Raw genomic sequence first — 13,903 nt, forward strand, 5'->3', positions numbered from 1 at the left:
GCAAGGAGAGTGTTAGCAAGTTGTTTGTTTTGCAAACGTCATAGAGCCAAGTTGTGTGAGCAGAAAATGGCCGACCTTCCTAATGAGAGAATAACATCAGACTTCCCTCCATTCACCAACATTGGAGTAGACTATTTTGAAGTGAAGTATATTTATATAGCGCTTTTCACTAGTGACTCAAAACGCTTTTACATAGTGAAACCCAATATCTAAATTACATTTAAACCAGTGTGGGTGGCAATGGGAGCAGGTGGGTAAAGTGTTTTGCCCAAGGACACAACGGCAGTGACTGGGATGGCGGAAGCGGGGATCGAACCTGGAACCCTCAAGTTGCTGGCACGGCCACTCTACCAACCGAGCTATACCGTCCCACATTTTGGTTACTTTGAGGTGAAACAAGGACGTTCCAATGTGAAACGTTATGGAATGGTTTTCACATGTATGGCAAGTAGAGCCGTCCACTTGGAAGTGGCCCACTCATTGGTTACGGATTCGTGCATTAGTGCCATACGTAGATTCATATGTAGAAGAGGACCAGTATCTCATTTCCGTTCAGATAACGGCACAAACTTCACAGGAGCTGAAAAGGACCTGACACGAGCAATCGCTGCATTAAAGGCCTACTGAAATGATTTTTTTTATTTAAACAGGAATAGCAGATCCATTCTATGTGTCATACTTGATCATTTCGCGATATTGCCATATTTTTGCTGAAAGGATTTAGTACAGAAAATCGACGATAAAGTTCGCAACTTTTGCTCGCTGATAAAAAGAACCTTGCCCCTACTGGAAGTAGCGTGACGTCACAAGCGGTAGTGCTGCTCACAATTCCCCGTTGTTTACAATGAAGCGAGAGATATTAGGAGCGAGAAAGTGACGATTACCCCATTAATTTGAGCGAGGATGAACGATTCGTGGATGAGGCACGTTAGAGTGAAGAACTAGAGGCAGTGCCGGACGTATCTTTTTTCGCTCTGACCGTAACTTAGGTACAAGCTGGCTCATTGGATTCCACACTCTCTCCTTTTTCTATTGTGGATCACGGATTTGTATTTTAAACCACCTCGGATACTATATCCTCTTGAAAATGAGAGTCGAGCACGCGAAATGGACATTCAGAGTGACTTTTATCTCCACGACAATACATCGGTGACACACTTAGCTACTGAGCTAACGTGATAGCATCGTTCTCAAATGCAGATAGAAACAAAAGAAATAAACCCCTGACTGGAAGGATAGACAGAAGATCAACAATACTATTAAACCATGTACATGTAACTACACGGTTACATCAACAGCCGTGCTCACCTGCGTTCCAGCGATCGGCGGCGCGACGAAAGACTTCACCCATCATCGACGAAGCTCTTAGCATGAGCTAACGTGATAGCATCTGTCTCAAATGCAGATAGAAACAAAATAAATAAATCCCTGACTGGAAGGATAGACAGAAGATCAACAATACTACTATCAGGAGACACCGAACCAAACACTGGACATGTAAATGCACGGTTAATGTGTATTCGACGCCTGTCGAAGCCTAGCAATGCTGTTGCTAACGATGCTAACTTAACAACGGGACCTCGTCAGAGCTATGATAAAAACATTAGCGCTCCACCTACGCCAGCCAGCCCTCCTCAGCTCATCAACACCCGTGTTCACCTGCGTTCCAGCGTTTGACGATGCGGTCGGCGGCCCAGAGACGTAGGAAGTCAAGGTGAGTTCGCCGCTAGCGCGTCTGCTATCCAAGTCAGCCAGCCGCATACACCGATCCCACCTACAACGTTCTTCTTTGCAGCCTCCATTGTTCATTAAAATTGCAAAAGATTCACCAACACAGATGTCCAGAATACTGTAGAATTTTGTCGAAGAAAACAGAGCTCTGTGTATAGTGTCCAATATGGTCCAAACACTTCCGTGGTTTTCTCGACGTCACGCGCATACGTCATCCTCCAAAGGCGTTTTGAACCGGAAGTTTAGCGGGAAATTTAAAATTGCACTTTATAAGTTAACCCGGCCGTATTGGCATGTGTTGCAATGTTAAAGGCCTACTGAAACCCACTACTACCGACCACGCAGTCTGATAGTTTATATATCAATGATGAAATCTTAACATTGCAACACATGCCAATACGGCCAGGTTAACTTATAAAGTGAAATTTAAAATTTCCCGGGAAATATCCGGCTGAAACGTCGCGGTATGATGACGTATGCGCGTGACGAAGGCAGTTGAACGCGTCATCTTGGAATAGGTCCCTCCCAATTTAAACAGCTCTGTTTTAATCGCTAATTTCCACAGTATTCAGGACATCTGTGTTGGTGAATCTTTTGGAAATTTGTTCAATTAACAATGGAGACTGCAAAAAAGAGAGTGGTAGGGAAGCGGTGTGTTGCTGCTGGATGTAGCAACACAAACCAAAACACAACCGGTGTTTCATTGTTTCTTTTCCCAAAAGATGGCGGCCAAGCTTTACTATGGAACAAAGAAGTCAAGCGAACACGGTTGGATTGGACGACACATACAAAGTACAGTGTATTATGCAGCGAACATTTCGAAAGATCATGTTTCGAAGAGGGTCCCTTGCGAATGGCAGAAATGGGAATCAGCACTCGTCGACTCGTGCTGAAGAAAGGTGCGAAGCCAACTATTTTCGATAGACCACGGACAAGTCCGGAGCACCCGACCCCCTCCACAAGCGGACAGACTGTGCACATGAGGTCTGCATTTGCCAAAAGGGAAAGGAAGAGGGTAAGAATCTTGATTTCCAGTTTTCATAGTCAGACTACACTGTTCCAATATCCATTTCTTTGTTCTCAATTGTTGAAACCCCCCCCACCTCCACACCCCGGATTGTAAATAATGTAAATAATTCAATGTGATTATCTTGTGTGATGACTGTATTATGATGATAGTATATATATGATAGTATATATCTGTATCATGAATCAATTTAAGTGGACTCCGACTTAAACAAGTTGAAAAACTTATTGGGGTGTTACCATTTAGTGGTCAATTGTACGGAATATGTACTTCACTGTGCAACCTACTAATAAAAGTCTCAATCAATCAACCAAAACTAACACACACAGTCATAGACTACTCCAGTGGTTCTCAACCTTTTTTCAGTGATTTTCCCCTGTGAACATTTTTTTAATTCAAGTACCCCCTAATCAGAGCAAAGCATTTTTGTTTGAAAAAAAGAAAAAAAATACAGCACTATGTCATCAGTTTCTGATTTATTAAATTGTATAACAGTGTAAGATATTGCTCATTTGTAGTGGTCTTTCTTGAACTATTTGGAAAAAAAGATATAAAAATAACTAAAAACTTGTTGAAAAATAAACAAGTGATTCAATTATAAATAAAGTTTTCTACACATAGAAGTAATCATCAACTTAAAGTGCCCTCTTTGGGGATTGTAATAGAGATCCATCTGGATTCATGAACTTAATTGTAAACATTTATTTTGTTGAAGTATTATTCAATAAATATATTTATAAAGGATTTTTGAATTGTTGCTATTTTTATAATATTTAAAAAAAATCTCTCGTACCCCTTGGCATACCTTCAAGTATCCCCAAGGGTACGCGTACCCCCATTTGAGAACCACTGGACTACTCCATGAACAATGAAATAAATTAACAATAAAATAGTCTACATATAATTATTGCTTCAAGTTCTAGTCAAGTTCTTCTGCAGTATAAAGTATTGTACATTTACTGACATTACTGTCAATAGTGTCAATACTGTCAATAGATTACAATAGACAATAATATAAAGTATTGTACATTTGTACATTTACAGACAATAGATCAGATCATGGACAGTACGACTACGGCATCAGTGGCGGATGCGGTGGATGAACCAATGGCAATGGCACTAGATTTGCCTGATGAGGAGGGCGATCAAGATCAGGTTCGATTTGTTTTCCTAATCAATGTTCAAATGGATTACAGTTCAAGCCCAATCCAAAAGTATTCATAATTAATGTAAATGAGGTATCCATATTACATGTAGCTGTTTCTCCATTTCCAGGGAAATACAAGAGAACAAGGATGCCAGACGGACTGGGTACCGATTGGGACAGCACCAACCGCAATGACCAGTAGCAAGAGCACCCAAACAGGGAAAATACATCATAGATCAAAGGGTATGTCTATTTCGGTGACGAACATGATTCTGCACATCACAGTACACATTGCACGCTGCCTGTGCAGAGTAGAGTAGACAGATAAATTAGGTGATTCAAAGACAATAATTATTATGTGATTCTAGTTTACACCAGGTGACCCCAGATATCCTCGAGAGGGTTAGAGCTCGGCCGGCCAGGGTTAGTGAAGTCCCATTGTCAAGTGTAGCAGCTCCATCTGACAGCCCCGAGATGCAGACTAACATAGCAGCTCCAGGTGCGTCTGGAATGCAAGCCAAGCTACGACCACCTCCTGCATTGTTTGATGAAGGACCAGCATCAAGTCCCACTGCGCCTTTTGTTAGTGGTTCTTCCGATGACAGCTATGTGCCGAGTGAGTCAACGACATCGGATCCGTGTCAATCTGACGGGTCGCCAGATCGCCCATGTACTCACCAGATGCGTGAAGAGGGCTGCCACAAGGAACCGAAGTACATCATCTTTGAGTCGTGCCTCCAGAGTCTCGTCAAGTGGTGTCACTGTCCAGTCTGTGGCAGCCAGGACATAAGCCCTTCTTGGGATTCGAACGGTACACAGCTGACCATGACTCTTCAATGTGCATCATGTGACCAGAGGAGTAGTTGGAGCAGCCAGCCAAACATTGGCCCTTATGCCGCGGGCAACATCCTGCTGTCTGCTGGCATCCTCTTCGCTGGGGCATCTTCTGGCAAGGTGTTGCAAGTGCTGAACAGCATCGGAGTGGTCACGTATGTGAAGAGGACATTTTTCAACCACCAGGAGCTCATCCTGCAGCCAGCCATCAAAAAGGTGTGGGAGGAACAGCAACGGACGCACCTCACCATGCTGCAGGTGGAAGGCCGACCCCTCGTCCTTGGTGGTGATGGGCGAGCAGACAGTCCGGGACACAGCGCCAAGTTCGGTACCTACACCACAATGGAGCTTGTGGCCAATGTGGTTCTCGACCTTCAGGTTGTACAGGTACGACCATATAATCTCACTAAAACACTAGTAACACAATAAGCAGATAAGGGATTTTCCAGAATTATCCTAGTAAATTTGTCTAATAACATTAACCATTTCAATGTATACTAAGCCCCTTTTTCATTTTTTTCTTTGCTCATTCCGGAATACAAAACTTCATATTCACCATGACATCTATAAAGAGAGCCTCCAGGCCTACAATTTAGTCTTAAAAAGTGCTAGAGAAACATTCTTCTCCAATATCATAAACAGCAACACAAATAAGGCCAAAACCCTATTCACAATCGTTGACAGACTGACTAAACCCCCAACACAAATACCAGCCGAACTCCATTCCACGCAGAAATGCAATGACTTTGCATTCTTTTATACTGATAAAATTGAAGGCATCAGACGCACCATCAATATCTCAAGTAAAAAAGTTGGATCACCACCCCATTTAGGCAAAAGTAACACAGCAATGATGGCAAGCTTTAATGCCATAGACTCTAAAACTCTAGTGGAAACGGTGACAGCTCTAAAGTCATCCACCTGCTGCCTTGATGTTTTACCTACCAACTTCTTTAAGAATGTTTTTGACTGCCTATCAACAGACATCTTGCAAATAGTTAATAATTCTATTAAATCGGGCAATTTCCCGAAGGCTTTCAAAACTGCAGTCATTAAACCTCTTCTAAAAAAGCAGAGCCTAGATGCCTCTGTTATCAACAACTACAGACCAATTTCAAATCTACCATTCATAAGTAAAATAATTGAGAAAGTTGTCCTCCAACAACTAAATCACTTCTTGGCTTCTACTGGCTGCCACAACAACTTCCAGTCAGGATTTCGACCTCTTCATAGCACAGAGACGGCCCTTCTTAAAGTTATAAATGACATCCGTCTAAACACAGACTCTGGCAAAACTTCAGTATTAATGCTTTTGGACCTCAGTGCTGCATTTGACACTGTCGACCACTCAATACTTTTGGACAGGTTGGAAAACTGGGTGGGGATCTCAGGCACAGTTTTAAGCTGGTTCAAGTCATATCTACAAGATAGGAACTATTTTGTTTCCATTGGTGACTTTGTATCAGAACCAACCAACGTAACGTGTGGAGTCCCCCAAGGTTCAATCTTGGGGCCGACTTTATTTAACATCTATATGCTCCCACTAGGACAAATCATGCAAAATAATAACATTGACCATCATTGCTATGCCGATGACACCCAAATCTATGTAGCGCTATCACCAAATGACTATCGCCCCATAGATCTTCTGTGCCAGTGCATTGAGCAAGTCAAACACTGGATGTGCCAAAATTTCCTACAACTAAATGAAGATAAAACTGAGATAATTGTTTTTGGTGCTAAAAAAGAAAGGTTTAAAGTCATCCAACACCTTCAATCACTGTCCCTGAAAACCTCAAATAAAGCCAGAAATCTTGGGGTTATTTTAGATTCTGATTTACATTTCGACAGTCACATCAAATCAGTAACAAAATCGGCCTACTATCACCTCAAAAATGTAAAAAGACTTAGAGGGCTCATGTCAGCTCAAGACTTAGAAAAACTTGTACATGCCTTTATTACCAGTAGGCTAGACTATTGTAATGGTCTCCTTGCAGGTCTTCCCAAAAAAACTGTCAGGCAGCTACAGCTTGTTCAGAACGCTGCTGCTAGAGTTCTAACAAAGACCAAAAAATGTGAGCACATTACACCAATTCTTAAATCCTTACATTGGCTCCCTGTACATCAGAGAATAGATTTCAAAATCCTCCTGCTCACATATAAATCACTACATGGTCTAGGGCCCAAGTATATCACTGATATGCTCCCACTATATACGCCCTCTAGATCACTAAGATCTTCTGAGAGCAATCTGTTAGCGGTTCCAAGAGTAAACTCAAATCAAGGGAGATCATCATTCAGTCACTATGCAACAAATAGCTGGAATAAACTTCCTGAAGATGTCAGACTCTCCCCAACTCTCACTACTTTTAAAACTAGACTGAAGACTTTTATGTTCACCTTAGCTTTCAGCTAAATCTTTTAATCTTTTAACTTTTAACGTCTGCACTGTTTTTATTTTTATTGTCTGCATTTTAATTTTGCTTTTATTTTCTTTCATTTCACTTTGTTGTCTGTGAAGCACTTTGAGTCTGCCTTGTGTATGAAAAGCGCTATACAAATAAAGTTGCCTTGCCTTGCCTTCCTTTTCTGTTATATATATTTCAGAGCAACGAATGTCTTGGCAGCTACCATATGGAGATGGAAGGACTGAAGAGGATGGTGGAACTGCTGATCAGCTGGGACCTGGATGTCGGGGTGCTGGTGACAGACCGACACAGACAGATCGCTAAATGGATTCGTGAAAACATGCCCAATACACGGCACTGCTATGACATCTGGCATGTTGCAAAATGTTAGTTGGATTATTTGTATGCATGACAAGTTGTGAAGTAGTGTGTACATATCAGTGATCAGATGAATGCGATATTGTATTTAATCCACAAATTTCTGTTTTTTTCTGTTTGTAGCCATCGGAAAGAAACTGAAGGCCATCGTCAAGCATAAGGACTGTGAAGACTTGAAGCCCTGGGTGCAAAGTATAATCAACCACCTCTACTGGGCAGCAGTGTCTACACCGCCTGGAGAGGGGGAACTTCTGGTTGCCAAGTGGAAGTCTGTGGAGCGACACATTCAGAACATCCACAAGGACCATGGCGACCTCTTCCCAATTTGTACTCATGGACAACTGCAACGGCAAAAGAAATGGCTCAAACAAAGTGAGTAGGCAAATAAGTTGCCCGAAAGCAGTGAGGGACTAGCAGTATTTTCCTGCACATCTTTTGAAAGTCAAAAAATTCAGATAAACTTGTAAGTAAATAACCAGTTTAAGTTGACTGGAACATTTTTGTAGAAACGTTGTTCTATTTTAAATTTATGTTTAGGTTCACGCTCAGCAGTGAAACTGGAGGAGGTGGTCAACAACAAGTCCCTGCTAAAAGATATCGCCATGCTGTCGGGTGAACACCAGACTTCCAAGGTGGAGGCGTTCCATAGCCTTATCATACAGGTGAGAATTAGACTGATCGCCTGTAGGTGGTGTCGGTGGTTACCACCTGCCACTAGGACTTTGGTGGCCAGGGAGCAAAATACTAGAGCATACTAAATGAAGCCTTGATACAGTCAGTGTAAGCAAGAGAATGTTGGAGGTCCAACATAGTGGCTAGGCATCTTGGTGAGAAAGATTGCAAACAATTCTGGCGTGGTGTTAACATTGAAAACAAAACAGCTTCATTACTGCAGGAGATCAAGCTTTAATAGCTGACTATTAACAGTTTAATACACAAACATTTGTATTCAAATTTACAAACAATTTATAAATTTACACACACATTGTATGGACGCATGACTGAATAAAGTGTCTTTTATCTTGTACAGTTCGCACCGAAAATGTATGTCTTCTCATACATCGGAATGCTGTGCAGGTATGTTTCCACACTAATCTAAGTGTCACTAGTGTGTGCCATACTTTAGTACTAATTATTACATTATTCGGTTACCACACCTAGGAACCTGCTTGCTGGGCTGCACTGGAACGAAAATTCGAGCCGCCCTATAGCCACTACACAAGTGGGTGCTGAGCGCTATGCAGTACGCTACCCGAAGTATAAAGCAGGGGGCCATGTGGTCAAGAAAATCGCGACAGAGCCAACATACCGTAAGTGTAGAGGACACAAAACATGTAAACACTTGACACTTTGTATCATGATAATAATACTGTCAAGTTTCACTCTCCATGAGTATATTATGTTGTGAGCAGGAACATGTACAATTGTATTTTGCAGGCTACGTAGATGACTTGATCAGGGAGGTTGTTGCTGGCTGCAGACAGACCCCTGACGAGAGAACACCACTCAGCGTCACTGTGGATGTGCCTCCCTTCCTCTGCGATGAACTGGAGAAGCCAGACAAGGAGGAAGCCATCGCCAAGCACAGGAGTCGCTTCGGTAAGTGTGAAATGCCCTCCCGGTACCAGTTAGAGATGCTACCTCAGTAGAAGCATTTAAGTCCCATCTTAAAACTCATTTGTATACTCTAGCCTTTAAATAGACCCCCTTTTTAGACCAGTTGATCTGCCGTTTCTTTTCTTTTCTCCTCTGCCCCCCCCCCCCCACGTGGAGGGGTTATTCCGGTGACCATGGATGAAGTGCTGGCTGTCCAGAGTTGGGACCCGGGGTATACCGCTCGCCTGTGCATCGGTTGGGGACATCTGCGCTGCTGACCCGTCTCCGCTCGGGGTGGCCTCCTGCTGGCCCCACTATGGACTGGACCCTCACTAATATGTTAGACCCACTCGACATCCATTGCTTTCGGTCTCCCCTAGAGGGGGGGGGGGGGTTACCCACATATGCGGTCCTCTCCAAGGTTTCTCATAGTCATTCACATCGACGTCCTACTGGGGTGAGTTTTCCTTGCCCGTGTGTGGGCTCTGTACCGAGGATGTCGTTGTGGCTTGTGCGGCCCTTTGAGACATTTGTGATTTAGTGCTATATAAATAAACATTGATTGATTGACTGATTGATTGATTGATTGATTTTATTGATTAAGTACAGTGGCCATGTAGATTCTGTTGCAGTCACTGCACGTCTTGGAACCCCGTGTAGTCCATCGATGGGAATGTTGTCCTAATCTTATGTACTACACAAGCTGGTAGTACCACCCTTATGTCCTTTCCCAGATATCCCCAGCAGAAGCGGACAAACTGTCGATAGGCTGTGTGTCGTCTCCGCCTGCAAGTAGCAAATGATGGCAGCTGTTATTATCCGGACATGGATACACAGTGACTCACTGTTCTCTGAGATTCAAAAGACATTGTCATGCATTCTATTCATTTGTCATTTACTGTTGCAGTAAATTGTAAATATTGTTGACATCTACGGTCCATCTATGTAATACTTCTATGATATATAATGTCATGTGCATTGTAGCACAGTACATTTCACAGAATAAGAATAAGATAAGAAAGTGCTCATTCTGACTTATCTTCCAAAGGTTGATAGAATAAAGAATTATTTAAACTTATTAGTGCCTCACTCATTTTGCTGTTGCTGCAGCACGCCATATTGCTGTTTGTAGGCGTTATACGCTGTCTGCAGCACCCATTCATCCAGACACACAGATGGAAAGCCATGGTGGTCTATGATGCACGTCTTCACCCCCTCCTCCTCCATCGTTCTGGTCACTGCCTCTATTTCACTACAGCAGACACACTCAGCCACTGTCTCCATGTTCACACAGTTTTGACATGTACACCTGGAAATAGAAATGTTCATAATATTTGTAAATCAATTCATATTATTGACACCTGCAATCTGCAAACATGTGGAATAATTAATATTATCATTGTCTTGTTGTGGATCTTATTAATCTGCATGCATATTTTTAGTATTGCCGGTATATGGAGCTGTGGCCCATAGAAATAATGGGTAATTAATTAGGTTTGACATTGTGTCAATGATAGATACTTAGTGTATAGATAGGCCTGGGGTGTAAGTTGTAACACTAACAGTAACACATTGTGTCAATGATAGATACTTAGTGTATAGATAGGCCTGGGGTGTAAGTTGTAACACTAACAGTAACAGTGCAAGACTAGGCCACAAACTAAAACTAGTCTATAAATAAATAACATATTACCATTCTGTATTCTCAAGGCGATCTATGTCGTGTGCTCCTCCAGCATCAATAGCAGCAGCGTCCTCCTGACCGTCTTCATCAGCGTCGGGTTCAAAGCGGTATGGCTCTATCCCTCTCACAGCTTCTTCCCTATCTGAATCGCTTCCACTCCCCACTAGTCCTTCACTTGCACTTTCCTCATCCACAAATCTTTCATCCTCGCTCAAATTAATGGAGAAATCGTCGCTATCTCGGTCAGAATCGCTCTCAGATCTGGCGGCCATCATTGTAAACAATAGGGAGCCTTGCGGATATGTTCAATTGTCTACGTCACGCTACTTCCGGTAGGGGCAAGGCTTTTTTTTGTCAGATACCAAAAGTTGCGATCTTTATCGTCGTTTTTCTATTCTAAATCCTTTCAGCAAAAATATGGCAATATCGCGAAATGATCAAGTATGACACATAGAATAGATCTGCTATCCCCGTTTAAATAAAAAAATTTCATTTCAGTAGGCCTTTAAGATCTCATCATTGATATATAAACTATCAGACTGCGTGGTCGGTAGTAGTGGGTTTCATTAGGCCTTTAAACAATGGCACAATAGAAAAGGCTTTAATGCATGACAACATAAGATGGAGTTTTACCCGCCTTCCGCTTCCCATCATTGTGGTGCTTGGGAACGCATGATCAAACTAATCAGGAAACTGCTTGCATCTATTCTGCACCAACAAACCTTAACTGATGAAGTCCTGGTCACTGTCTTGTGTGAAGCAGAAGCAATATTAAATGATTGGCCAATTACCAAAGTCTCACAGGATGCAGATGACTTGGAACCTTTAACACCAAACCATTTGCTCACATTGAAAAGGGAACCTGTTTTTCCTCCTGGGCCGTTTGACCACAAAGACCAATATGACAGAAGAAGGTGGAAGCAAGCACAATACATCGCCGACTTGTTTTGGAAAAGGTGGTCAAAAGAATATCTTGCCACACTACAGAAAAAACAGAAGGGGATTGAGACTAAACGCAATCTGAGAAAAGGAGACGTTTTGATTGTGGATCGCACTGCTCCCCGGAACACTTGGGTAATTGGAAGGATACTCAAAGTGTTCCCTGATAAGGCTGGTGTGATCCGGTCAGTTCGCTTACAGACAAAAACCAGTGTCATTGAAAGACCTGTAACAAAACTGTGTATGTTAATGGTAAATGATGTGTAACATGTTATTGGTATGGTAATAGATGTTTGCCTGATGCCTGATAATCAGTGTTAAAATCAGGGGGTTTTGTTTGAGTTTCTTTAATTATTATTTATTATGTATGGCTCCAGGATAATAGTACATGAATTGTTATGTCTTCCATGGTCATAAACAATTAGGGGCCGGTTGTGGTGGAGCCATTGTTCCTAGGTGCCTGAGTGGCGCTGTCGGGAAGAAGCCAATGGCATTTGACGTTGATGTTTTCACACAGACTGAGATTCCAGTTACGAGGAAGTTCATTCTTCAACAAAGTGATGTGGACAGATGGCATAATTAACATGTGCTATAATTAGCACTTTACAGGCATTTAATTGGCACATTTGAAGTATGCATACTGGTGGAGCCATTGTCCCCAGGTGCCTGAGTGGCACTGTGGGGAAGAAGCCAATGACATTTACTGTAGATGCGCACTGATTGCACTCAGGTTTTGGCGCACCTAAGTGCAATCAGTCAAAAGCCGCGAGTGCATTAACTAAGGGAGGGAGGCAGGGTTCCCAAGAAAAGAGTAATGATGATGTTCAAATACGCTGAATGGAACAACTGGTTTTGTGAGGAAGAAAGGAATGAAAGAAAGACAGCAAGAAAGAACAAATGAGTCACACCAAGCCAAGACAGCTCATCATTTGACACATTCAAGTTGTCAAGACTGCAATGAGCTGGCAACCTGTCCAGGCTCCAGCACCCCCCCGCAACCCCAAGAGAGACAAGCGGTAGAAAATGGATGGATGGAAGTTGTCAAGGCTGCAATGAGCTGGCGACCTGTCCAGGGTGTACCTCGCCTACCGCCCGAATGCAGCTGAGACCCCGAAAGGGACAAGCGGTAGAAAATGGATGAATGAATGGAAGTTGTCAAGGCAAGTCTTTTTATAGAGCACCATTTGTACAGAAGGCAATTCAAAGTGCTTTACAGAAAATTACAAAAAGGCATACATACAAGTTAAATAATCATAATTCTAAATAAAATCATAAAATATAATCATAATAAAAACAATCATAATCACAGAACTTTCTCGTCTGTTACTTCCCAGATAACACATAACATTAAAAGAACGTTAGCGTAGCAAAAGACATTGATTCAATGTTGTATTTTCGTCACATTGGTTATTTTTGGTTGAAAAATCAATGTTGAGTCAATGTTTAATTACAGGTAGAATTTCAACAATTGAAAGACTGTTGTTGAATCAGTGTACAGATGATGATTTTTCAATGTTGAAATGCCCTTCATTGCATTGACATGGTTTTGATAATGATCATCGGGGAGGGGGAGGGCCATATCGAGCAGGCAAATCACCAGACCAGCAAAATCTCACGGGAGTTGAGTTTCAACTCTGCCATTAAGCGCAAATAACAATAAAAAGGCGTGTGTGTGGCGGGGAAGTGAAAAAAGCGACACTCTGTAAAAAAAAACAACTAGCAATATGTTGACAAAGAATATGATTTTTTTTTTTTTTTGTCCTGTCCAGCTTCTCAGGCAAATCATATAGTTGATGTAGATGCCCATATCGGCATGATATGGGCAGAATATGATTTTAGGTCAAGTGAACACTTTCAATCAATCAATCAATGTTTATTTATATAGCCCTAAATCACAAGTGTCTCAAAGGGCTGTACAAGCCACAACGACATCCTCGGTACAGAGCCCACATACGGGCAAGGAAAAACTCACCCCAGTGGGACGTCGGTGAATGACTATGAGAAACCTTGGAGAGGACCGCATATGTGGGTAACCCCCCCCCTCTAGGGGAGACCGAAAGCAACGGATGTCGAGTGGGTCTAACATAACATTGTGAAAGTCCAGTCCACAGTGGATCCAACACATCAGCGGGAGTCCAGTCCACAGCGGGGCCAACAGG

The 13,903-nt window shown here is 42.4% G+C and overlaps 2 protein-coding genes across 2 annotated transcripts; one reads left to right on the forward strand and one right to left on the reverse strand.

The window, feature by feature from the left end:
* Positions 1–7,349: 7,349 nt before the first annotated feature.
* On the forward strand, positions 7,350–10,167 carry LOC133655537 (uncharacterized). Its single transcript, XM_062055782.1, has 7 exons — positions 7,350–7,533; positions 7,649–7,897; positions 8,063–8,187; positions 8,556–8,602; positions 8,687–8,835; positions 8,963–9,124; positions 9,299–10,167. The coding sequence occupies exons 1-7, from the start codon at positions 7,374–7,376 to the stop codon at positions 9,397–9,399; spliced, it is 993 nt and encodes a 330-aa protein (XP_061911766.1). The 5' UTR covers positions 7,350–7,373; the 3' UTR covers positions 9,400–10,167.
* On the reverse strand, positions 9,517–11,263 carry LOC133655540 (uncharacterized). Its single transcript, XM_062055786.1, has 3 exons — positions 10,815–11,263; positions 10,212–10,430; positions 9,517–9,907 (listed from the first exon to the last, which is right to left on the reverse strand). The coding sequence occupies exons 1-3, from the start codon at positions 11,078–11,080 to the stop codon at positions 9,754–9,756; spliced, it is 639 nt and encodes a 212-aa protein (XP_061911770.1). The 5' UTR covers positions 11,081–11,263; the 3' UTR covers positions 9,517–9,753.
* Between the last annotated feature and the right edge of the window lie 2,640 nt (positions 11,264–13,903).

Source organism: Entelurus aequoreus, linkage group LG08 (assembly GCF_033978785.1).
Source record: "Entelurus aequoreus isolate RoL-2023_Sb linkage group LG08, RoL_Eaeq_v1.1, whole genome shotgun sequence".
NCBI classification, from domain to species: Eukaryota; Metazoa; Chordata; class Actinopteri; order Syngnathiformes; family Syngnathidae; genus Entelurus; species Entelurus aequoreus.

What these genes read in the sequence shown, in the direction of transcription:
- LOC133655537 (XM_062055782.1), top strand. Translation starts at nt 7,374, where the DNA reads ATGGAGATGGAAGGACTGAAGAGGATGGTGGAACTGCTGATCAGCTGG. An exon ending in CATCTGGCATGTTGCAAAAT is followed by an intron (nt 7,534 to 7,648) that starts GTTAGTTGGATT and finishes TTCTGTTTGTAG; the next exon opens with CCATCGGAAAGAAACTGAAG. An exon ending in CGCGACAGAGCCAACATACC is followed by an intron (nt 8,836 to 8,962) that starts GTAAGTGTAGAG and finishes TGTATTTTGCAG; the next exon opens with GCTACGTAGATGACTTGATC.
- LOC133655540 (XM_062055786.1), bottom strand. Translation starts at nt 11,080, where the DNA reads ATGATGGCCGCCAGATCTGAGAGCGATTCTGACCGAGATAGCGACGAT. An exon ending in CGCCTTGAGAATACAGAATG is followed by an intron (nt 10,431 to 10,814) that starts GTAATATGTTAT and finishes TTCTATTTCCAG; the next exon opens with GTGTACATGTCAAAACTGTG. An exon ending in CTGCAGCAACAGCAAAATGA is followed by an intron (nt 9,908 to 10,211) that starts GTGAGGCACTAA and finishes TGCTACTTGCAG; the next exon opens with GCGGAGACGACACACAGCCT.